Source organism: Puma concolor, chromosome A3 (assembly GCF_028749965.1).
Source record: "Puma concolor isolate L17-30 chromosome A3, mPumCon1.1.hap2, whole genome shotgun sequence".
In the NCBI taxonomy this organism is placed as follows: domain Eukaryota; kingdom Metazoa; phylum Chordata; class Mammalia; order Carnivora; family Felidae; genus Puma; species Puma concolor.
This window is the reverse complement of record NC_141669.1, coordinates 122,208,879-122,235,500: the sequence shown is the minus strand read 5'-3', so window position 1 is coordinate 122,235,500 and position 26,622 is coordinate 122,208,879. Positions and strand designations below refer to the sequence as shown.

General features: G+C 39.6%; 1 protein-coding gene across 1 annotated transcript in view; it reads right to left on the bottom strand.

Moving 5' to 3' along the window:
- TOP1 (DNA topoisomerase I) overlaps window positions 1–26,622 on the bottom strand; it is a 96,989-nt gene that overhangs the window by 48,401 nt on the left and 21,966 nt on the right. Inside the window, exons 5-7 of the mRNA XM_086702812.1 lie at window positions 15,016–15,118; window positions 1,177–1,300; window positions 173–228 (exon numbers count right to left, since the gene is read on the bottom strand). Of these exons, the coding sequence (XP_086558938.1) occupies window positions 173–228; window positions 1,177–1,300; window positions 15,016–15,118 (283 nt within the window). The remainder of the gene's footprint in view (window positions 1–172; window positions 229–1,176; window positions 1,301–15,015; window positions 15,119–26,622) is intronic.

The window sequence follows — 26,622 nt, the reverse complement described above, 5'->3', positions numbered from 1 at the left end:
AAATGACACTTTGGAAATGCTTAGATTGGCTTAGAGCAAGTCCTCTCACTACTGACCTCCTTGGGAACCTAGAGGTGGGTCAAGTCAGTATATTTTATTTAAGTTCAGACAACACTACAACATGCATAGCTGGCCAAGAGAAAGAACAGCCAAGGTAGCAGAGGAGTCTTACCTAGAGAAGCCATTTTCCTTCTCCTTTTTTATTTTTGCATCCCCAGAGGCTCTAACCTGAAAATAATAGTAACTGGTTAGTACCTTGACAGGACTAAATTTGAAGAAGCCTCGCTCTGATTTGAGAACATGTGGTCTCAATTCTTGATCACAGACGGACTTATTATTAGCAAAACTGAACAGGTGAACTAAAGGTCTTGACATTTTCCTAAGACTCATTTTTTACAGTTCTTCAGGGTGAATTATCCAATTTACTAAGAAATGTTTCCCTTCAAAATGACAGTTTTTTATCATTAAATGATGGCAGGTCCCCCTCCCGCAATAAATATACTCCACCTCTCAAGGATTTGCCCTTGGCAGTGTGCAGAGAAAATAAAAAACAAAACAAAAGGTAACGATGAAGGACAATGAGCAAGAGGTGAAAGCAGGTGTAATTTTCATTACATTCTCTTTCATATTGTCTGAATTTACCAAGTACCAACACTATTTTCTCAGAAACTAAAATAAAAATGATTTTTTTTTTTAATGATTTACCACTCATTTGCAGCCAGATGAGCCTAGCCATTTTAAGAAGGCCTATACTGGTTATGGAACCAAAAGCCACAAAGGGCACCAGCATCACTAAGTTTTCACTCAGGAAGGACCTTCATTCAACAAAAGACCAACATGGCATTATGCCTTCTCCCAAAAACAGAATTATTTTCCCCACAAAAGAAAGCTGACATTTCCAGAAACTCTACATTCTTCATTTATCCATATGCCATTTAAAGTAAGATAACGATATGGATAGATTTGGTTCTGTGAAATTCAGTGGTAAAGGGCTTTGGTCTTCATTGCTTAAGACTGTGACTGACGCCGAAGTCTCCTGACAGAGACCTTTTCACTCAAAGGCCAAGGGATTTTACTATGCAATGAAGGTACTTTCATTACCTGCTTTTATAGATAAAGAAAATGAAAAGTACATCTCACAGCTCTTCCTTCCTCATTGGAAAGAAAGTTCTGTACCTTTTCCTCCTTTCGTTTCTCCTTGTCTCGGTCTTTGTGTTTGTCTTTATGCTTTTCTGAACTTCCATCTTTGTGTTTGGTTTTCTCCTTCTCTTTGTGTTTCTTTTCAGAATCTTTATGTTCACTGTAAAAAGAAAAAAAAAGAAAAGAAAGAGTTAGCCCAGAGTAGGGACCACAAGGGTTCATTTCACAAGATCAACTCACAAGATACCCTAAGATGACATGAAACCATGGAAACTTATAATGCTTTAAACAAACAATCCTGACAGAAGGTTCAAGTAGAAGCTCTTGGCTACTGTACTTTCTTTATTCTTGTTTGATGTTTTTATGTTTTCGAAGGAGCAAAGAAACCAAAGAGAAACACAGTCATTCTAAACATACCAGGACTTTTTGTTAAGTGACTGATAATATACAGACTGGGCTTCTACAATATTCTACCAGCAAAAACTATGATGGAAGCTCCAAACTGAGCAATCACATCTGAGGTGAGAGGGTAGAAACAAATGACACAAAAATGCATTTGGTGACTATGTACACCCAACGACAACCCAACACAGTAGATGTTTCCTGCTAGCTTAACTAGGAAAGGCTCGTCCCTCCTAAAAAAAATTTTTTTAATGTGTATTTATTTTTGAGAGGGAGGGAAGGAGGAAGGGAGAGGGGGAGGGAGAGAGACAGAGCCCGTGCACGTGAGCACACGCGTGCAGAGGGGTGGAAGGGCAGAGAGCGTAGGGGGCGGACAGGACAGAGGATAGGAAGCAGGCTCTGCGTTGACAGCACAGAGCCTGATGTGGGGTCCGAGCTCACGTACCATGAGATTATGACCTGAGCCGAAATCAAAGTTGGGCGCTTAACCGACTGAGTCACCCAGGTGTTCCAAGGCTGGTCCCTTCCAGAGGTGGCTTATAAACCCTGCAATAAGAAAAGACCTAGCTAAAAGCAAAGACATATCCTGTGCTAAACGTTTAAAGCCTTGCTTTTAAAGGGGTTTGTAGACGGGGAACCTTGGTGACTCAGCTGGTTAAGCGTCCGACTTCGGCTTAGGTCATCATCTAGTGGTGAGTTTGAGCCCCACATCAGGATCACTGCTGTCAGTACAGAGCCCACTTCAGATCCTCTGTCTCCCACATTCTACCCCTCTCCTGCTTGTACTCTCAAAAATACATAAAATATTTTTTTTAATTCATTAAAAAATTAAAGGGTTTTGTGGACATACTGGTAACCACTGTAAAGGAACTGCTCCTCTGGAAAACTAAATATGACATTACAAAGCAAGAGCCATTAGAATGTTCATACCCTAGGAGCACCTGAGTGGCTCAGTTGGTTGAGCATCTGACTTCGGTTCAGGTTGTATTCTTGGGGTTCGTGAGTTCAAGCCTGATGGGACTCACTGCTGTCAATGCAGAACCCGTTTTGAATCCTCTTTCCCCCTGTCTGCCCCTCCCCCACTTGCACTCTCTCAAAAATAAAAACATTTAAAACAATGTTCATACCCTAGGATCTAGATCCTGGAAGTTTCTCTTTGGGAAATAACATTGCATAAAGATGTTATGCAGCTATCGTGCTATAATTTGTAAGCCCTACAGATATATACATACAATGCCTATGACCACAGATGGAAAAAAGGAATATATAAAAGCATGCATGTGGATAAAAACTAAAGAGGCAATAAGCAAAATCACATATTTAGGGTGGCAGAACATCAGATGACCTAGATGAGTGTTTTCTTCAGTGCGCTGGGCAGGTAGTTTATGAAACTTGTTTACTGCACCAACCAATATATTCCACAAGTTAACAAAAGGAGGGTGAACTCAAGTGCTATGCACTGGGGAGCCCAACTTAGACACAGGAAGCTGGCAGCAACCCCATCTCACAGGGACAGTCAGGCCTATAGGTAGCATCGGCTCCTGCCTACCCTGCCACCACACACTGAATTTCCCATCTGTCATATTTAGCCTCAGCCCAGAAAAAGGAGATTTTACCAACAATGATCTCATTAGGCTATGTTCATCCCATGGGGTTTGTTCTAAAGAGATTTGGCCAGCACACCTGGGTACATAAAAGGCCAAAAGGGAGAAACAAATGATGGCATCCAGTTAGGGGAGAGGCGCAGAAACTGGATCAAAAGGGCATCTTCTGTCACACACATCTCTTTGCTTGAAAGGAGCCTCAACTCGAGGTAGGCATTTGGGTGATAAATAAGCAAAAGCTTTATGAAATCTAGCCAGGAGGACAGAGGAACTAGTAGGAACAGGACTACAGGGTTAGGAAGATCCAGGAACTGTCAGATAAAAGAAAATGATGTCAACTTCCACTTGTTTATATACTCCTCCCTCTGTTGCTCTCATCAGGTTGTTACTTAGATGTGCCACAAAATGAAGTAACAAGTTTCTCCATAGGCAAACTTTAACTCATGAAGGCTGAGCCCAGTTCAGTGTACTTGGAGGCATATGGTGACAGTGTCCCACCATGCTTCTTGTGCTCAGCATGATAACGATGTCACCTCCACTTAGTGTGTTCTCCTAACTGGTTTTTACCAAGATGCAATGTTTTACCAAAATATTATTCTTTACTTTGTACAAAAACGGCTCCCGACTCCCTTAACACTCTTACTTCCAGTTCTCTCCCACTTCAGACTGACTAACCAAAGAGCAAAGATGCCAAGATTGCCATGAATTCTTCAGAAGCTTACACGTACAAAATCCCATTACAGCAAACCGTGTGAGCTTACTATTCCATTAGATGAGCACTGTAGTTTTAGTGCTTTTTAAACATTAATTATAAGAGGAATTAACGGCCATCTACACAAGTTTTTGCCTAAGAGCAAAAAATTTGGAACAATTACATCCATAATACCTATGGATAAATGCCCCCCCCCCCCCCCCGCACACACACAGTAAGAAAAACTCCCACTTTCCAAAGAAGCATTGTGCTTGGTATTCTCACATACATTTCATGCAATCCTCACCTGTGAGGTGGATTTTATTATCCTCTTAGACTGATGAAGAAACAGAGGAGTCAGTGTTTCAAAGTCTAATTCAAAGGTACAATGTTAGAAAGAAGGGAAGTTGGGATTTAATTCAGTATTTCCACCTCCAGTTCAAAGTACTTTCCACTAAATCAGTACCATTACATGTCCATGAAATTGATACCTACTACTTAAAGTAGACCGGTATTAGAGAAAGATGCATGGCCAGTCTGAGATTTGAAACACAAGTCAAAACTTTATTGTACCATCAAGGAGAAACTTTCTAGAATAGACATCTTGGATATCTGAAATGATAAGACCTTTGGGATAGTTGTTCCTTATTTTTTCTTCCCATGAAACTATAAACAGTTGATTTAGGAATCTAAGTTTAGGAACGCTCCATCTTCCTTTCCACTTTCCTTTCTTTCTCAATGAAAGCAATTCCTAGAAAGAACATCAGTCTGTTTCACTAGGAAACTGGCTTTCTGGCCTTTTGGCCATCACAGCATGGGAACCTACCTGTAAGTGTACACACAGCCCTCCAGTTTTCAGCTTTGCTGTTCATTATCATACCAAACAGAGATCAAGGAAAAGAAGTCAGCAAACAACAAAGCAATGTGACAGTACCCAGGCCACCCCCAGGAAAGTGAAAAAAGTCAATGATACTTCCTCTGCCTACATAACGAGAGGGAAATCTATTCAGGAAATTCAAAGTACCGGCTAGGTAATACCCCTTTTATAAGTCATAATTAAACCAAAGACCAGAATGAGATGGGAACTACTGATGTGACTTTCCAAAAGAAACTCACTTTCTTCCATTCCCAATCGTTTAGATGCAAGAGAGCCAGTAAGGATTTTTATACTAAGTGAGCTCAGATGACAATTTAGGACTGTTAAAAATTAGAGTTTATGAATCCCTGAACACAAGGCTAACAAGTCTACTTGTCAGGTGCTGTTCCTGTCCCTGTGTCCAAAAACAGAGAACAGAGTACTGGAGTCCTACCCCCTCATCCATAACTCCCATGCTGGCAGGGGTGCTGGCAAGGAGCAAGACCCAGTGTCAGTCTTTCCTGGGAATCTACCTGAAGTGGCAAATGCACATGGGGTACAAAGACCTGTGATACAGAAGCATGTCTAAGGCTGCGCCATGGAAGGTTAGAAGCAGGATTAGGTCAGTGGCAGATAAATGGAGCCAATCTGGGATCAGTTAGACTGACTCATCATCACTGAGGATTTCCTAACATGTACCTCTTTTTCCAGAAGGCTTAAAACTAGTTTGATTTTCATGGTGGCTTAATGAGCAGCATCTTTTCCACTGATAGTGAGTTGATACAAATTCTGACCAGTGTAGAAGAGTTCATATGTTGACTGCTTGTCGAGAGAAATTACCTTCACCTTTATTCTGATCCTTCCAACTTTTCCACACATAATAGACACAATGTCAGGGGCACCTGGGTGGCTCAATCAGTCATAAGCATCTGCCTCTCGGTTTCAGCTCAGGTCATGATCTCGCAGTTTTGTGAATTCAAACCCTGCATCGGGGTCTGCGCTGGTAGCACGGAGCCTGCTTGGGATTCTCTCTCTTCCTCTCTGCCCCTCCCCCACTAGCATGGTCTATGTCTCTCTCAAAATAAATAAACTTTAAAAAAATAGACACAATATGTCAAAGTCACAAAATAGACTTTAATATACTGGCCAATTCAGAGGCAGTAAACAGATGACTGAAACACTGAAGAAATTTCAGTGGGGTGACATAAGAGACATCAACTAGGAGAAAGGCTTACTACTGATCATAGTAAGAAACCCAAATATAAGAAAAAAATGCATTTTAAGAATGAGTTTAGTCTGGAGGAGCCCGGGTGGCTCAGTCGGTTAAGCGTCTGACTTCAGCTCGGGTCATGATCTGGCGGTTCGTGGGTTTGAGCCCCACGTCAGGGTCTGCACTGACAGCTCAGAGCCTGGAGCCTGCTTCGGATTCTGTGTCTCCCTCTCTCTCTGCTCCTCCCAGCTCACACTGTGTGTGTGTGTCTCTCTCTCAAAAATAAATAAATATTAAAAAAAAAAAAAAAGGAAAAAATTTAAGAATGAGTTTAGTCTGGGATATACTGAAGGCCAAAATACAGACAGTAGCTAACATTCCTAGAACTTCTGTAATGGTCACATTTTTGGATGAAATATTAATTTCACCATTAGAATCCTGGGAGAGAAAGCACCAATTATTGGCTAGGTACAGAAGCTGGCTCCTTGGCTTAGGGCTCCTGTCTGTCTGGGGTTTAGATCCACCACACTAGCAGAGCCTGGACAAGCAAAAGGCAATGCCAAAGAGAACAAATGGAAAGATTCAAAGCCACATCTCCAGATTCTACCAAAAAAAGTAACCCATGCTACACTATTTTTAAAGTGACAGTGAAACCTTTGGTCTGTACCTCCTGCTGGAGCTGAGTAGACAACAGAGAAGGTTGACCAGGGTTCTAAGGCACTGAGGCAGAAGTGTGGAAGTAGGGAGATGGCAGCAAGAAGCCAGGAGGAAAAAGTATTTTCCTTTTGTCCTGGGAAGGCACTTGGTACCTCTTTAGGGGAAAAAAACAACAACAAACTTGTGTCCGATATTCTGGGAAGCTAGGACGTTGGCAATGGGAAACCATTTAAATCTGTTAAAGAAAACAGAAACTGTCCTCTATCACCAATAAAAATATTTAACAGATGGGACATCTGGGTGGCTCAGTCAGTTAAGTGTCTGACTTTGGCTCAGGTCATGATCTCATGGCCTGTGAGTTCGAGCCCCACGTCGAGCTCTGTGCTGACAGCTCAGAGCCTGGCGCCTGCTTCAGATTCTGTATCTCTCTGCCCCTCCCCATCTCGTGCTGTCTCTCTCTCAAAAATAAACAAACAATAAAAAATATTAAAAAAAAAAATTTAACAGCACTAGTGCCATCCCCCCTTCCAAGCAGTTTAAATCCTCATAACAAAACCCTTGAGATAAGTATTAGTATCTCCATTTTACAGATGTGGAAACTGAGACACAGAAAAGTAAATCAAGGAATACCTCTAATGAGAGTCATAAAGATTTAAACTCAGGCAGTCTAGCTTGAGTCAAGCACTCAATCACTGTTATGTCACCTCTCAAAACAAAAAAGAAAGACTGCTAGGGACAGAAGGAGGCTTTCTATCTTCTGAGAATAGGACTTAGCCACTAATGGCTAAGAGAACAAACTCATCCCTGCTACTGGGCCATTTCTCAAGGAAGCAGAGCACAGCCAATGGCGAATTCCTATGGGAGAGCCTAGAGAGCTTCAAAGCTATGGAAGGAGGACATTCATGGCCCCTTCAAGGAAAGCAGGCAATTATGGCTTAAGTAGCGTTTGCTAAATAAAAAATTCCAGGTAAATTCAAAAGTTGTCTCTGGATCAAGAACCCAGCAGTTTCTGAAGGCTTCTAAGAAACGAAGATTTCCTATTACAAGTTACTAAACAAAATCACGAGAATTATCAAAACTTTGTATTGAATGGAATTTTAGAAAGTATTTATAGACCCCTCATACCATTTGTGGCTAAGTCCTGTATCTTCCTTTCTCAAGTGTTTTCAAATGGCTTCTAGCTCCCTTCAGAATCAAGTCCCAACTTTGCAAAATAACATTTAACAGTTTTGCTTCAAGCTGTTTTTTTGAGTCCCATTTTCTATCCCACCTTCTATTAACCCAAGGCCTACCTAAATGGATTCCTTCCAGAGCAAAGCACATTACAGCCTGTCCATGTTTGTATAAAACTTCTCGCTGTCTCATGTCATCTTTCTAGCCATCATCTTCCCTTGTCAAGACCTTAACAGTCTTTTTTAGTGGCTAGCTCAAATCCTCTTCCTACCATGAGATCTTTAAAAATAAATTATTACAGTTCATTATAATAAGGCTAGACAGAATTGAAAACTAGGGCTCCAAATTGGATGTTATCAATTAGCAACTACTAAACTAGATTCTAAGATTACGAAAACTGACAGCTCTACTTTATCTGAATGACACTCTACTAGGATTTAAGGTCACCGTCACCACCACCTCAATTATTTAGTATGTTAAACTTTCCAAAGACTTTTTATCTACCTAATTTCACTGACTTCTCCCCCCAACAAACCTGAAAGGCTTACCAGACCAATACTGCTATCAACAATTGACCAAAATGGAAAACAAGATCCAGAAAGAAATAAAATGGTTTGAATCAGGACACACAACTAGTAAATGTACGACACACAGTAAATTATAGAACCTGGACTCTCAACTTCTATTTTTTGTGTGTTTCTACTATATAACATTGACTCCCACGTGAATGGTGGTGGTACTTCAGTTTTGTTTCTCAACTACTCAACTTTACCTACCTACTTAGGTTAACTGTCCCCCCCCCCCCCCCCCCCGACATGCTGATATAGGGATCTGCAGATAAGTGGCAGGGCGTTGGCAAATAGCTCACAAAAACGAAAGCAAAACGTCTTTTAAATTTGATTCCTTTAAGAAAACGTCCCCTGAGAAATGGATACTTAATCCCAGGGTATTTTTCCTAAGATCATACATTCTCTCAATTCTAATTCAGGTAGAGTTTGAAACTGAGGAAAACAGAAACCAAAAGCATCCTTATCCTCACATGTTTCTCACACTGTACAGATTAGCACTGCCAACATGGCTGGAAAAGCACTTCCCTTACTATTTCACAGCAAAGCTTTTCTATCTTCCCTGGCTTTCCACAAATTTGTCACTCCAGCCTGAGTGCCAGGCTTAAAATTGGCCAGAGACGCACAGTCAAAAACCAGCAGGGACTGGGGTAGGGGGAGGGACTCTAGCAGGAGGAATCTTGTTTTTAATGTATGATAGTCCTTTATTTCTAAAAACCAACCCCCCCCCAACACACACAATTGCTTCTAATAATGTTGTTTACATAACAGGTCCAGCATTAAAGATAATTTATGGCTAAGATTGTAACTTTTCTTTTTTTTTTTTTTTAATTTTTTTTTTTTTTTTTCAACGTTTATTTATTTTTGGGACAGAGAGAGACAGAGCATGAACGGGGGAGGGTCAGAGAGAGAGGGAGACACAGAATCGGAAACAGGCTCCAGGCTCTGAGCCATCAGCCCAGAGCCTGACGCGGGGCTCGAACTCACGGACCGCGAGATCGTGACCTGGCTGAAGTCGGACGCTTAACCGACTGCGCCACCCAGGCGCCCCAAGATTGTAACTTTTCAAGAAAGTATCCAGTGAGATCCCACAAGCCCAGTGATTCCTCAGCATCTAGAAAGAATATTCCTTTTGTTTCTTTTGACAAGATTTATATATATATTTTTTAAAAGGACCTGACAGGCTCAATATTAATGCTAAAAGAAAGAAGCAGTGCCAGAGATAAATAATAGAATAAATTATTTTTATTTGACTTTGATATAAACTCTGTGTTATTATGGGCCAAAAAGGTAGTAGTCAGAGATGGGGTTTTCATAGGGTCAGAACTTAATGAGATTAATACTTCTATTACCAAAACTTTCAGGGATTTGAGGCCCAAAGAGAAGAGGCAGTGCCTGAAAGGTCTGGCATTTTAAAACCTGAGCTGCCAACCACTGCATATAAGAAAGAAGTGCTTGTGTTAACGCAGTTCAGCTATACAACTAACCTTTCTCAGGGAGATTTTTTTCTTTTTACTAGAAGGAATAATGTAGTGGGGAAAAAACACAACTCAGAAGCCCTGGTCTATCATCCTTGCTCTGCTACCACACCACCTTGTGACTTCGGGCATGTCACCTCAGACTCTTGACCACACAAAGAGATAAGATGGAATGATCTTTCATACCCTCTCCCTTATTTTGTACCTTAAGTAAGAACAATACAGGAGAATGTATATGAATAAGATGGGATCTCCCGAGGGATGGGATGGGTCCACATCCCGTCCTGTCTCAGCAGAAAGGCTGGTTTCCCTTTCTCTGGCATTCCAAGTATGCAGCACATGTTACTGTGTGGGAGAAAGAGGTCTCCTGGACCTCCTTTGGGTCCTAAGTGTAGTCTGAGAAATAACTGATGCTAATATCTAACAGAAAAGAAAAGACACAGAAACACATTAGTGTAAAACTTGTTTCCTTATAACACCAACAAAATCATGCCAAACTGATTAGCGAATATTGGAATCAAATGAAGTTTTAAGAAAACATGTTAATAAATCTTAATTATTCTGGGCTTTTGCTACAGAAGGAAAATGAAGAAACCCAAAACTACTAGAAAGATCAGAAGTCACTTAAAAAAAAGGAACACAAAACTGAAACAGGGGCACACAGATGGCTCATCAGGTTAAGGGTCCGACTCTTGATTTCGGCTCAGGTCATGATCTCATGGTTCATGGGTTCAAGCCCTGAGTCAGGCTCCCCACTGACAGCACAGAGCCTGCTTGGGATTCTCTCTCTCTGCCCCTCCCCTGCGTGCATGCTCTCCTCAAAACAAATAAACTTTAAGAAAAAAAAAAAGGGAACACAGTGTACAGGATTTTAATGAAATATAAATATATAACCAATTCACTTGCTTTGTTGCAAAGAGGTAGTATGTCAGTAGAGGTCAAAACAGGAAGTATTTAGAAGTCTGCTTACAACACATCATCTGGTTAAACTGTCTTAAACTTACATGTGAATTAGAGATCCAGGGCTAGATTTAGTCATTTACTAGATTTAGTAAACAGAAACTTGGGCCAGGTTTTTCAATGCCTCTTGGCAAACACAGGCTATTATTTCTTAAGTATTTTGATAAAAATGAAGAAAATATTAAATGAATTAAATGAAATATTCAATGAATGTGCCTATGCTATAATCTTGGAAAAGTATGCTTGATAGATGTACAAAATACCACCTCCTCCTATTTGTGAAACTGTTCACAGTTAAAGAGCTCTCACAATTAAAGACTCCTCCTGACTCCTCTGAGTCCCCTCTGAAATGTGTATTGATGCACAGGAACTGAAGAGGAGTTAAGAAAGGTTAGGTGACCTAATGAGCAAGGTCATGGGAGACGTAAGCAGAGGGACCAGGATGAGGCCTTCTTCTAGACAGAGGCAATTAAGCTACATTGGGCTTTCCAAGAAAAAGGACACCAAAATAATATCTTTTATTTTTAGAAAGGAAGTTTTGGTAAAATGGAGCAGGGCCAAACGGATGTCCCAAAGCTTTTTATGCCACTTCTACCTAATCTTTTCTCACACAAGGATAAATTTTGGTTGGTGAAGTCAGATGTACCAGAGAAAAAGGGATTCATCTTAAAAAGCTTGTTTTAAACATTAACCTCCGTTTTCTCTTAAGATTTGTTGGTGGGGGGGGAGAGGGGGGACAGATTCATGCTAACATAGAAATTAGCATTCTTTAACAGCATTTTCCTCAGGATGAAGTTCTTCGTGGTCAAGGATTTCTTTTCTTTTCTTTTTCTTTTTTTTTTTGGTATTTCATATCAACCAGCAGAAGAGAAGCACAGCAGGCAGGATAAAAATACTTGTTTCACATGAGCCAGCAATTCTACTCCTAAGTATTTACCCTAAGAATTGAAAGCAGGGACTCAAATAGAGACTTGTACACCCATGTTCACAGCAGTGTTCTTCACAACTGCCAAAAGGTACTAACAAACCAAGTATCCACCAACATAGGAAGAGATTTTTTTTAAATGTGGTACAGACACACAGTGGGAGTATTATTCAGCTATAAAAAGGAATGGAGGGGCGCCTGGGTGTCTCGGTCAGTTGGGCGTACGACTCTTGATTTTGGCTCAGGTCATGATCCCAGGGTCATGAGATCGGGCCGTGTGCTGGACTCTGAGCTGAGCATGGAGCCTGCCTGGGATTCTCTTTCTCCCTCTCACATTCTCTCTCTAAAAAAATTTAAAAAAAAATAAAAATAAAAAAGGGTATGGAATCCTGATATGCAACAATATGGATGAACCTTGAAAACATCAGATTAAGGGAAATAAGCCAGACACAAAAAGGATAAATATTTTGTGATTCCACTTACATTAGTACTAGAATAGGCAAATTCAGAGACAGAAAGTAGAAAAGAAGTTGCCAAGGGATGGGGTTGGAGGAGAATGGGAAGGAATGGTTTAGTGGGTTTGGGATAATGAAAAAGTTCTAGAGATGAACACTGGTGATGGTCGTACAATACTGTAAATATACTTAATGCCATTTTGAAAGCGCAAAACACATTATGTACATTTTACTAAAAACACAGAAAAAACCTGCTTGAAAAATGGAAGCGCCAGAGGGAACTATCTCGTCGAAGATTAAGAGTATGTGAAAAGAAGAGAGAAGATGGCAACCAGTGTACCCACAGGTCATCCATGCACTGATCCAATACATGCTAGGTAAGTGCCAGTTATCCACCAGGGACTATACAAAGCCTTGAGAATGCAGAACAAAACAGACTTCAGCTCTCTTCTGAGAGACTTTAAGAGTCTAATGAGGAATACAAAGAAGAGACAATTATAACACCAACACAACTTGGCAATTACTGTGATAGGAATGTATTCAAGGTGTCAGAGAGCACACTGAAGTCACACTCAATATGAGGGGATGGGCAGAAAGGATACCTGAAAGAAGTAAAGTCTAAGTTGTAACTAAAAGAATGATATTAAGAGGGCAACAGAGTACTCCAGAAACAGTAATCGCATATTTTAAGGCATATTTTAATAGCATGTTAAATTCAAATGAGATTAGGGGCACCTAGGTGGCTCAGTTGGTTAAACATCCAACTTCAGCTCAGGTCATGATTTACGGTTCGTAAGTTTGAGCCCCCTACCAGGCTCTGCGCTGACAGCATGGAGCCTGCCTCAGATCCTCTGTCTCCCTCTCTCTCTGCCCTTCCCCCACTTGCACGTGCCCATTCTCTCTCAAAAATAAACATTAAAAAAAAAAAGTTTCCCAAGACTGGATATGGAATATGAGAGAAGGGTAAATGTCAAGAGAAGTAGCAGATGGAGAGCCAGAGAATTGCTACGTGCACTGGAAGGAGAGGAGAAAAGTGGCCAGAAAGGTGGAAAAGGACAGATGCATGAAAAGCAAGGAAGCTGGTTTTAAGGAGGAGGGCTGGGCCCAGAATATAGTGTATCTCAGAAAATGCTCTAGGTGTCAAGAATCTGTATTCTGCTGTTGTTGAGTGGAATATTCTATAAATTCCAATCAAATCAAGTTAGTTTGTGGTGTTCAAGTATTCTACATAATGATTTTTCTCTCCGCTTACACTATCAATTGAGAAAGACTTAGCAAAATCTGACTATAAATTGTCCATTTCTCTCTGTAGTTCCACCAGTTTTTATTTTGCGTATTTTAAGGCTCTGATATTCATACATAAACATTTATAACTGTTATGCCCTCCTAATTGGTCCCTTTTTATCTTTATGAAATGAACTTCCTTATTCTTGGCAATACTCTCTGCTCTCAAATCTACTTTGGTAGATGTTAATATGGGCTGAACAACTATAAACTGGAGAAGAAAAGATACACGTGAATGGAGACTGGATTCAACTACTGATATTAAATTCACCAGAGTAATGAAAATGGAAACTAGATGATCGAATGGTAAGCAATTAGTGAGTGGTAGGGGGAAAAAAAGACCACAGGAGTGGTAGATGATACATAAAAGCAATGTCCCCACTAGAGAAAATTTATCTGGTTATTTAAAAAAAAAGTTTTTACATGTTTTTATTTATTTTTATGAGACAAAGAGACAGAGAATGAACGAGCAGGGGAGGGGCAGAGAGAAGAGGGAGACACAGAATCCAAAGCAGGCTCCAGGGTTGGAGCTGTCAGCACAGAGCCCAATGCAGGACTCGAACTCGTGAACTGCGAGATCACAATCTGAGCTGAAGTTGGACACTAAATCAACTGAGCCACTCAGGCAGCGCCCTTAATCTGGTACTTTTAATGATTCATAGACTTATTCATAAAAGGAATTCATTAGAAATATCTTAACATTTTTTAGTGGCTCATAAAGAACAGACTTGGAAAAACAATTCTCACTTTTGACTTGTCTGTAGACAATATGCCAAGAATGATGCACTTCTAAGAAACTCTAGGCTAGAGGTACTTATTCCAACACACAATTGATCTTTACGTTCCCTTTTAACAAAACTTAGGCCACTCTGAGGATATCATATAGCACTGTTCCCCAACAACTGCCTTTAACTTAAAATGGAAGCATAAGTCCTCAACAAGGGGTTACATATCCAAAGATATGCAAAGTCTTTGGGCTTAACCACTTGCTTCCTACATCAAAAAATGGGAGCAAAGCAAAAATGAAAACATCTTTCTGAGGCTTGAATCCCTGAGGTAGCACTACTGAGTTTCATTTATATTGGTGGTCACTGGCTTCTGTAAGAGTTGAACCCTTCTGATAATTTCATGAAACTAAAAAATGCTCTCTCCAGGAAAATCTCATATATCCAACCTTTGCAAATGATTTCAGGGGCTCATAGACCATGGATGCTCAAGGTAAGAAATTTTAATTTATGCCTGCTTAAAGTACAGAACGAATATATATAGAGTCTCCAATCCAGTCACACCTTTTTATCAAGCAAAGTTCTCTGGACCTCATGTGTTACAATGAATCCATAGCGGACTTAGTTAAAAATTATATTTCTTATGAAATATATATTGAAAGAGGATTCACCATACTTGCTTTGTAAACCTTGATGTGAACAATAGCCTTCCCAGTAAGGCCGAATTATCAAGGCTATACTCTTAGCAACTCTGGAATCAAATGCAGTCTCTGCTTACTTTGCTATCCATGCTATTTACCCATGGCTCAAGTTAAGGCCTATTCCAGGTGAGCCAAGCCACAGTCAACCCACTGCCAAATGATGAAGGACTTGCTGGTTTAACCCTTACCTGTTGCTATGCTTGGACTTTTCTCGGTCCTTCTCCTTGTCTTTCTTGTGTTCTTTGTGCCGGTGTTCTCGATCTTTATGTTTATCTTTGTGTTTATGAGAATCTGCAACCGTAAGAGATGAGTCAGTTAAGAAGAGTCATAAGCTATCTCCTGCCCACCTATCTTGACAAGTTGGTCAAGAAGCACAATGACACGACTCAAATGGAAGGTAGCCATAAGAGCACACTCCACTGGAAGGAAAGATTTCACAAAGCCGCCCAGACAAGGCATCCCATTACCCTGCCTCTAAAACCAAGACATGTGTTACAAACATGAAGGGGAAATGGGAATGAATTCTACTATAAAAGGAAGTAACAGTTTGGCATTCTTCTCCCTGTATCTGGTAGCATTGAGACTAAGTCATAAATGATACAAAAGGATAAATCTTGAACACTGACTCTCGAGATGGTTATCTACATAAGTTCTGGAAAATACAAACCTTAGGAGATATGCTTTTAAATCAACTTTAATAAAGTATAATTTCTATGCAGAAAACATACACATTTTTAAAGATACAGTGTGGTAAGTCTAACAAACATATGCACAGGTATAATCCCCATCACAATCAAGATTTAGAACAATCCCATCACCCCAGAACGTTTCCCTTGCATCCATTCCCTGTCAATCCCCATCTTCCCCCCCCCAGCCCCCTCCTGCTGAAAGCAACCACTAATTTGCTAGCACTATGGATATGTCTGAAGTTTTATATAAATGAAATCATACAGGATTTACTGTCGTGTCTGACTTCTTAGCATGATACTTTTGACATTCATCCATGTTGCTGGATCTATCAGCAGCTGGTTAAGATTTTACTGCTGAGTGGAATCCCACTGTTATGGATATACTGCAATTTACTTATTCACTTGTTGATGTACATCTGAGTCGTTTCTAGGTTATCATGAATGAATCTGCTATGAACATTCATATATAAGTCTTTTTGTAGACATGTTTGCACTTCTTTTGGGTACATACTTAGTAGTGAAATCACAGGGTTATATATGTTTAACTTAAAAAAAATTTTTTTTAACATTTATTCATTCTTGAGAAAGAGACAGAGCATGAGCGGGGGAGAGGCACGGAGAGGGGGAGACACAGAATCTGAAGCAGGCTTTAGCCTCTAAGCTGTCAGCACACAGCCCAAAGTGGGGCTCGAACCCATGAACCGTGAGATCATGACTTGAGCTGAAGTCAGACACTTAACCAGCTGAGCCACCCAGGCACCCCAGTATATGTTTAACTTTATACAAAACTGCCAAATTGTTTTCCAAAGTGGTTGTACTATTATATATTCCCACCAATATGCGTTAAGAGCTCCAACTGCTATAAATTCTCTAACACTCAGTACTGTCTTTAATTTTAGCCATTCTAGCAGGTATGTAGTGGTATCTCACTGTTGTTTTAATCCAGCTTCCTAATTAAATAACGGGCATCTTTTCACATGCTTACTGGCCACTCATGTATCTTCTTTGGTGAAGTATCTCTTCGAATCCTTCCCTCATTTTAAAAACATTTGTCTTCTTGGGCATCTGGGTGGCTCAGTCAGTTAAGTGTCTGACTTCAGCTCAAGTCATGATCTCACGGTTTGTGGGTTCAAGCTCTGCACTGGGCTCCACACTGACAGTGCAGAGTTTGCTTGGGATTCTCTCCCTCTCTCTCTCTCTCTCTCTCCTTTCCCCATGTGCACGTGTGCTCTCTCTTTCAAAATAAACTTAAAAATATATATATACACACACATACGTACATATATACATACATATCTGTATGTATGTATATGTATACATATACACACACATATGTATGTATATATACATGTATGTCCTCTTATTGAGTTTTATAAGAACTCTTTATACATTTTAGATTACAATTTTTTGGCTGGATATATGTATTGTGAATTTTTCCTAGGAATTTTACAGAGGTAAAGGATAGGGCACATTTTTAAAATTATAAAGATATCCAGTTGCTGTAGCGCCATTTCTTAAAGAGATAGCCCTTTCCTCATTGAACTGCCTTGGCCTATATGTTGAAAATGAAGTGACCACATAATCTTAAGTCTTATTTCTGGACTCTATGACACAAACACACACTATTTTGACTACTATAGTTTCACAGTAATTTTCTTTTCACAGTATGTTCTAATATCGGGTCATAAAAGTAGTTTTGTTCTTTTTCAAAACTGTTTTGGCTACTCTACGTCTTTTGCATTTCCATGAAAGTTTTATATTCAGTTTGCCAAATTCCAAAAAGAAGAAAAAAACAGCTGAGAAGTTTGTTTTCACAGGACAATGTGGAGAAGTGACATAAAAAAATCATTAGGTCTTTTGATCTGTGAACATGGTATCTCTCTGCATATTTATGTTAGTGACTCTTAAATTTTATTGCATATGAGAATTATTCCAAGGGCCTATTAAAAATGTGGCTCACTGGGGTCAGGTCACACCAATGCTGAATATGAATCAATTGGAAGTTTATGTACCCAAAACATGTGTGGTGGTTTTTTAAAATCTGTCCAACAGATTCTCTGACACTTCTCTGTTCAAGAAGTGTAGCCTAATTTTCTTCTCCTTGAGTATAGGCTAGATCTGGTAACTCGTTCCTAAAAACCAGGATAAAATGGAAATGTCAGTATGAGACTTTTGCCACCAGGTCATGAATGGTGCTGGATCTTTCTTCTTGTTCTGGGGGGAGCCAGGTGCCATACTGTTAGGACACTCAAGCAACCCTAGTGGAGAGGCCCATGCAGTGAGAAAGTGAAATTCTAAGAACAGCCATCGGAGAAAACAATCTCAGAAGTAGGTCCTCCAGTTTCAGTTATGTCTCCAGACAACTCCAATTTCATGACAGACCCTGAGCCAAAACCACCCAGCTAAGCTGCTCCCGGATTCCAGGCTCACAGAAACTACATGAGAAAACAAGTGTTTGTTGTTTTAAGCTATAAACTTTGAGGTAACATGTTTTGTGTAACACATGTTCTGTGTAACAATAGATAACTAACAATAATGTGCAGGCAATGTGCATGCTCATCCCATTCCTGGCTCACAGCAAAAAAAGCCACATTTGGCATAATCCACTAAGCATCTATCCTGTGCCAGGCCCTAGAGAAACAAAAATTTGATGACCATATCCCTAGCTATAAGAATTCTCATCCCAAAGAGATGGGAAAAATAAAATCATACGGTGTCAAAAAAAAAAAAAAAAAAAAGAACTTAAACCCAATCTTCCACTTAGCACACAGAACCCTCTAACTTCTCGAAGTCTCAAGTCTAGAATTATAAAATGCTGAGTTAATCCAATACACAAAGGTGGTGACCCCTGTTTACAACAGTAATAAATACCCACGTTATGTCTGCCCCAAACTAACAACTTATGGTTAAAACCACAATAATAACAAAACATGCCACCAGCACTACAACCTGGAATGAAGTCTGTGTGTTTTGATTTTGTTTACGGGTCAGATTTAACAAATAAGAAACAGAACATTAGGATCTGCTATTATGGCCAGAGTAATGGCAAGGACACAATATTTTTTTTTTAATTGCTCTCTGTATAAGTTAACACATACATAAACAAACAATATTAAAAAGACTAGAAGACAGACACCCAAATGTTAAAAGTATCTCTCTGTGGTTGGTAAATTTATGAGAAAACTGAGATTGTGTGTTGCTTTCTTTGCCTTGTTTTCCAATTTTTGCCCATGATGAATCACTTATATAATAAAAGCTATTTTTAAAAATCACCAAGATTTGCCAAATACTCATATACACAAGGAAAAAGTAGTTTAATTCATTAAAAAGCACTAAACTTAAAAAAAAGGAAACTAAGTAAAAGATGAACTGAAAGTAATTCCAGGTAGGTTTCAGGGAACTATTCTGCCAATAACATTATCTTTTTAAGGGCACAAAACTTCAAAACTGATTTTAAAGCCAGGTCAGGTCTTTTAAAGCAATTGCTAATCTAAAAACTCGTAACTAAAATGTCTGGTAAGAAACTTAAGGCTGTAGCTAATAATCCAATGATATAAATAAGACTCAGGTTAAAGATATAAAACCAAGTGCCTTAATTTCAAAAGACGTTATTACATATCTATCGTATCGATCATATGCTCAAACTGTGCTATGTGTGACATGACAGGTACCAGAAACTCTAATATATGACAACTTCAAATATGTGAATGGCTACAGTATAGCTCCACATGGCAGGCTGGGTCCTCCGAGGAGAACTGACAGAGAGGTAAAATGAGACACCTGCAGAACATCAACAGTGTATAAACAAACACAATTACCAACTGACAGAGAAACTATAGAGATGATCTACACCAGGTAAATTGATAAATAACCTCTACAGATGCATACAGAAGTACTTCCAGGTAAATGCTATCTGGAATTTGCTTTAAAATATGCTCAAGGCAAGAAAAAAAATCAGGGGGATACGGGGAAAGATGAAACAAGATTGGCAAAAAGTTGAGTTACTGAAGTGGGGGTGTAAGATACATGGAGTTCATTATACTACTCTCTCTACTGCTGTTCATGTTTGAAAGTTTTAATAATAAAAAGCTGAACACTATCTTTAAGCTTCTTCCCTTCCAATCCCTTACTTTTTTATGACATAAGGATACAAGGAGAAGACTAGCTTAGCCCAAGAAAGGATTGTGTTAAGGAGCAGAGAGAGAAAAGTTTGATAGATAACATTAACCCATGAGCCAGGGTGTCCTACTCTAAGGGTGACAGGGAGCCACTTCAAGCAGAAAAGGAACAAAATAAAAGCCATACTTAAAGAAGATTAGTTGAAGGGCAACATGAATGGAAAGGTAAAATCAAAATAACTAGCTAATGGTTTTTTAAGCAGTCTAGGAAAAAGTGATAGCAAGGAGTGGAGAAAGAAAGGGAAAATGTAAAAGCACGCTGAAGAAAATGGAAATAGAACCCAGTTCCAGGAACTCCATAGATTGTGTATAGTAAATACATTCAGAGGAAGAGTCAAAGAGAACTCAAAGACTGGGTGTAGGTGATTAGGGGAACAAGGTGCTTTCACAGACACAGGAAAGCTGTGCAGAACGAAGATGGGGGTCAGGGGGAAGAATGGAGAAATGATAAAACTAACTCAAGTCATATTATACTTAGGGTAACAGTAGACCATCCAACTACAGATGTTGGTCAGAAGAGAAGCCAGTAAGTGAAAAAGTGAAGCCAATAAGGGCAAACTGATCTATGTCCCTCATGGTGAAAATATTTATAGAAAGCAGACTAAAGGCCTTAAAGATCAATAAGTATGTACCCCTTCCCCTTAACTGGAATTCATCTAAGAATAGATACTGTTAAAATGTTTTAGAGAGGGGCGCCTGAGTGGCGCAGTCGGTTAAGCATCCGACTTCAGCCAGGTCACCATCTCGCGGTCCGTGAATTCAAGCCCCGCTCTGGGCTGATGGCTCAGAGCCTGGAGCCTGTTTCCGATTCTGTGTCTCCCTCTCTCTCTGCCCCTCCCCCGTTCATGCTCTGTCTCTCTCTGTCCCCCCAAAAAATAAATAAACGTTGAAAAAAAAATGTTTTAGAGAAAGGATCTTGCCACTTTAAGAGTCTGTTAATGCAAAAAGAATGGTGTTGAACTTGACTGATAGATTAGAAATGTAAGATGTAAACCACTACATATAAAATCCCTAGAAAACCTCATTGGTTGTAAAGTTAGGTCACCTAATAACTTGACAAAAACTGTTCCAAAGGCTAGCATTAAAAATTTTGAGAAGACATGGGGGGATGACCCCTGAAAGAAGGCAGCCTTGAGGAAACAGGCTAACTGCTAATTCCTTTCACTGACTTCACTGGAGTTATAAAGACAGATAAGTAAATGAACAAACAGAATAGCAATCAACATCTCTTGCCAATATTATCTAAGGTGTTCCTTAAAGTTAATAAAGATTTTAAGTAAAGACACTTCCAAATGACAAAAGAGGAAAATACTTGTGTGTCCTCAGGACATAATTCTCAGGATAAGTTGCTGGCTAGCATAACATAAGGATTTGATGGTTCGTGTGCAAAAGAAAAGGAAATCTTTTACTACTAGATTCAGAATTATATTCTTAGGGTTAATTCAGGTACAACCATTTTTAATATATTATTAAATCCAAAGCGTCCTGCTGAAGATTCATCAGACATGAGCTCAACCCTTAAGGAGTTTACAATCTAGTAAGATATTTAAGACACGGAGCCAAACAACCACGGCCCAAAGCAAGCAAGAAAAAAGGGGCACTAATATATGTGCCAGAACCATGCTAGAGTACTCAGAAACACAGTTTTATTCAATTTTCTTATGACTCTTCTAAGAAAATATTCTCGCCGTTTCACAGAAGATAATATTAATGGCTATCTCCTATTAGGTGAGTTCTCCATGCAAGTTAGTAGGCTTCACATGTCATCTCTGGTTTTTACAACTCTGGGTGGTGCCAATTTCCTCAAATCTGAGACACATTTTTGCCTCTTTTAACATCTTAAAAGTGCACATAGTTCATTAACCTCTGTGGAGGGGGAATTTGGCAATGTCTAACAAAACTAACTTATACACAACTTCTTTTAACCCAGCAACCCGTATCTAGGAATTCAGCCTGAAGACACACTCCCAAGAAAGAAAATTTATGCTGCTCCATGCATATGTGAAGGCAGAGAAAACCTTTTTAAATTTGAGACTTGCTAAAATAGATTAAATTTCGTTTCTTAACCCCAAAAATCTCAAATGTCAAATGATTAACATTAAAGCAACAGTGTTTTATTGCATCATGATGCTCATATTCAGAAACTATGCAAACTTTTTATAAAGATAATAGACATTTTCCCCAGTCTACACATGAAACATATGGATGTCATGACCTCCCCATCTCTTAATTGATGGCAGAATTTTCTACTTTACTGCCCTCCTGCTATCTTTCATTAAGGGTAGTAAAGCAGTAGAATTACTTAATTTATGGACGTTTTGAAAAGAGTCTTAAGGGTAAAGATAATTGGGGGTGCCTGGGTGGCTCAGTTGGTTGAGTATCCAGCTCTTGGTTTCAGTTCCAGTCATCATCCTGAGGTCATGAGATGGAGCCCCGGGTCAGGCTTCATGATGAGCATGGAGCCTGCTTGAGAATCTCCCTCCCTCCCTCTCTCTCTCTCTCTCCCCCTCTGCCCCTCCCCCCCAGCTTGAACACATGTGCTATTTCTCTACTTTAAAAAAAAAAAAAAAAAGTAAAAATAACTGAAACAAGGCTTAATGACTCCTTTGTTTCCAAGTGAAAAGTAGAATGATGAGGGGAAACAACCAGGGAACAAGAAGAAATAAAGAGCCAGGGTCCAAGAGGGCAGTGAGGAGTAAACTTAGGCTCCCTGGAGGAGGCAGTGTGTGACCTAAGTCTTACTAAAGGCAAAAGGGTTAGGAAAGTAGAAGGAGAGAGGGCATTCTTGGCAGATGAACAATTGAAGTCAACTGTCAATTATTACTGTTTGATTTTGCTGAAAAATTCATCTTCTTCATGACTGAGCAAAAATTAAGTGCGATCTACTTTCTGCCAGCTAGGAAATGACAGAGTTGATTCTTGCAAGGGGCATATTAAAAAAATAAAATTCCAGAGTTATATTTAATTTGCCTCTCGAAAGCCATGTGTTCCAAAAGCAGTGTCTTAAAAAAAGATATAGATGCACTCCTACTTCTTGTAGCTTTAGAGTCCTAATCTTCTGCTTAGATAGAAAGGAAACCAAATACCTAAGAATAAGAAACATCAGTATCAAGTAAGTCCAGCAAAATTCAATCCAACTCTTATCAAGTCCCTGAAAGCTGGTCTAATCCCAGGCTCACAATGAAGCTGCAGGTTTGGAAACCAGGTAGAGAGTCAGCTCCATGTTGTCAAATCAGTGTCAAACCAGGCATAAGGAAAGAGTTCATTCCCCATTAAGAAAACCAGATACACACACACACACACACAAAATTATATGAAAAACAAAACCAAAAGACTTTGGTTAAATATGTTCAAGAATGATGCAGTAAGCACAAAAAATCATGACTAAACCCTAATGCTGATTATGGACGTTACAGAGTAGCACAGAATGCTGGAAGACAACTTCTGAAGGAAGCTGGAGGAAGCCGACCAGTTTAACAGAATGAAAAATAGCTGATTCAAATTCTTGTCCACTTACTGTATGACCTGGGGTAAGTCACCTAACTAGGGGCGCCTGGGTGGCTCAGTCAGGTTAAGCGTCCAACTCTTGAGTTTGGCTCAGTTCATAATTTCACGCTTCAGGAGTTTGAAGGCTCCTGTGCTGACAGCTCAGAGCCTGTTCGGGATTCATATTCTCATATTCTCATATTCCTCTCTCTCTCTCTCTCCCCCTTTCTCTATGGCCCTCCCCTGCTCACTGCTCATTCTCTCTCTCAAAATAAATAAATAAATAAATAAATAAATAAATAAATAAATAAATAAATTTTTTACATCACTTGACTATTGGGTCTATCAGAAGGCAGCACAGGTCAGTGATTAAGAGCTTCAAATCTCTGTTGATCATCAACTCAGATACCTGTAGCCTTAGTAAATAAACTCACCTCTCTTACAGATGAAGAAACTGGGGTTCAGAATATTTAAGTGACCTTATTTTATCTCAAAAGTCAGTCAAATTCCTTGTGTATGGTTGTAATGGAATTCCTGGCTAAGCGCCACAAAATTACAAACTGTCAATTACGTACAACTATTACTGACCCCTCTTCATGATTAATTTACATAGAACTAAATCAAGCCTACTCACTCATTCCAAATAACTCAGAGTTCAGGTTCTACACATGCATTTAAGGCAGCAATCATGCCCATTCATCTTGCACAACAAGCCAATTACAAATAAAAGCTTATCTGATTTTCTTACCTGTCTACAGATCCAGGTAAGAAAAGCACTTATGAAGAAATAACAAACCGACTTGCTCTAACAGTCCTGTACCCAGAAGTCTAAAAAACCTACAAGTTTTAAGGGATGTTAACACCAGTTAACACCACCTGCATGGAAACATTTGCATTAGTTTAGCTGCAATCAGTAGGTGGCTAACAGTATTTGCCAAGCTTATTCTGCTCAGGGTCTCTAATGCAATCACTATTCAACTCAAGCATAAACATTTACACTATGAGAAAAGGCTAAGGAATTGGCAAATGTTACTGATCATTTTGTCAACTATTCCATGACCTTAAAAAGCATTTACCACTCCACCATTCTCCTAAACTATTAGGGTAATCAGATCAGGGCAGGAGAGAAGAGTCCTCTGCTTCCTTGTAAACAAAGGCAGAGACTTTTCTGGTATAAAGAGCTCTTTGCCATGTTTTGAGCCAGACCTCATTTTCGATGACCTTTAATGACAAGTTTTGAGACTTAATGCAGCTGTATAATATGATGGGCTCCTCCTCCAAAGACAGTCATCAAGTGTATGAAGGATGGGGATGAGGAATAGCTATTCAACCAAAAGCTGCCCTCCCCAAGGAGGCAGTCACAATACAACTTTGCCAAAGATAACCTCATCAGAGATGATACATAAATATACAACCACTGCATTAGGAAGGTGGGCACTGGAATCATTTGGGTGAAAGCACGGGGTGAAGAAATTAATTTTTTTTTAAGTTTATTTGAGAGAGTGCGCACGCACATGCAAGTGAGCATGAAGGAGTGGCAGAGAGAGAGAGAGAGAGAGAGAGAGAGAGAGAGAGAGAGAGAATCCCAAGGAGGCTCAGCACTGAACCTCAGTGCAGAGCCCAACTTGGGGCGTGAACTCACAGAACCAGTATATCATGACCTGAGCCAAAATCAAGAGTTGGATGCTTAAATGACTGAGCCACCCGGACGCCCCAAAGAAATTAATTTTCTAAAGAAGATATTCATCACCTGCTGCTCATTTATTAAATCACGTTTACTGGGATAAATCCTTGCATCTTCTCCTTGCTCCCTCACTTTCAAACCTATGGATACCACATCTCCAGAAGCTGGAGTTTAAATAAAATCAACACTTCTACTTAATACTCTATACCCAGTATGTGCCAGCACTTTAAAAGTTTGTCTAGGACAGATAACAAGCTGGTTTTGGTGATAAAAGACTGGTATCCGGGAGTGTGGTCAGTATCAAGGGTGTGTGAATCTCCCCAGGAACTTAATGCCAAACTAAAAGCAGGAAGGAAAAATAACTGAGGGGTGCAAGAACTCTACCCTTCCCTCCCCCCCCAGCTCTCTAAATTCAGACTTTACCAATGGTAATCTGGTTTCAACCTGGGAAACCTGCTCTGTGATCCATCCTAACAGTGGCCGATTTAAATTTGTAGCCCACAGAAGAGTCCTTATCACTATTTTACAGCAATTCTCAATGAGAACATTTCCAAAATTCCAGGGCATAGTTAATAGCCTTTCAAAGTAAGGAGGACAGATGGTGTTCTGGCTAAAAGCTCAAAGAACTCTGGAATTTAAAAGAAAAATGTTGGGAGAATTCAGCTCTAAAGCAAATCAAGAATGAGGGAAGGGACTAGTAACATTTCCAATTTTTAAAGTCAAATTATCATTTGTATTTGTTTTCCCCAAATGTGTACTGTATATATACAAGACCTTTTGTCACAGACTTGGGTCAAACTTAAATAAATCTTACCGATTATTTTGCAAATTGCTTGTGTCTTTCTCCTCAATATTCAATACTTGGTAATACTTCATCATCAGAAATTCAGAAGTACACTGCATTAAAAAACTCAGAGTTGGAGCGCCTGGGTGGCTCAGTCTGTTTAAGCGTCCAACATCGGCTCAAGTCACAATCTCACAGTTTGTGTGTTTAAGCCCCGCGTCGTGCTCTATGCTGACAGCTCAGAGCCTGGACCCTGCTTCAGATTCTATGTCTCCCTCTCTCTCTGCTCCTCCCCTGCTCTAGCTCTGTGTCTCTCTCTCAAAAATAAACATTAGGAAAAAAAATTTTTTAATAAAAAATAAATAACTCAGAGATGCTCAAAGATAGACATCTCGTATTTTCAACTTCTGTTATCAGCAACACAACTTCAAATTTCTAAAACCTTTCACATTTCCCAAAGTATCTACATATTCAAAAGAAATGCTACACATTGACTTAAAAACCCTTAAGAGAACCTGCTGTGGTTCTTAAACATCAGCAACTCTGTTAGTGGCCAGATGTTGCCTTTAAGGAGCTTGTCAAGAAAAAGACACAAATGAAGCATCCAACTGGTTTGCTTTAGGCCTCAATCCCACACAAAAAAGGGGTTAAATGGTCAGAGGATGTTTTTCTTCCAGTCAGTCTACTTCCGCATTTAAATTTCTTGGACTCCTTTTATGCTTTTACAACACTACAATTACCTTAATCTGTCTTTTCAGGCTCTTCCTGTCTATGCACCCTATTTTAACTTATTTTACAACCTTCTCTCCCATCCTACTCCTTCCTTCCATTATGCTCCTTAAATTCAAGTTCATCTTCCTCTCTTCCTCTGGTTCTCATTCCCAATTAATTACATTAAAAAAATTTTTTAAAAGAACTCAGATTTCAGCGATAGGACCACCAAATTGTCTTCAAAAAAAAGTATGTTACCTAAT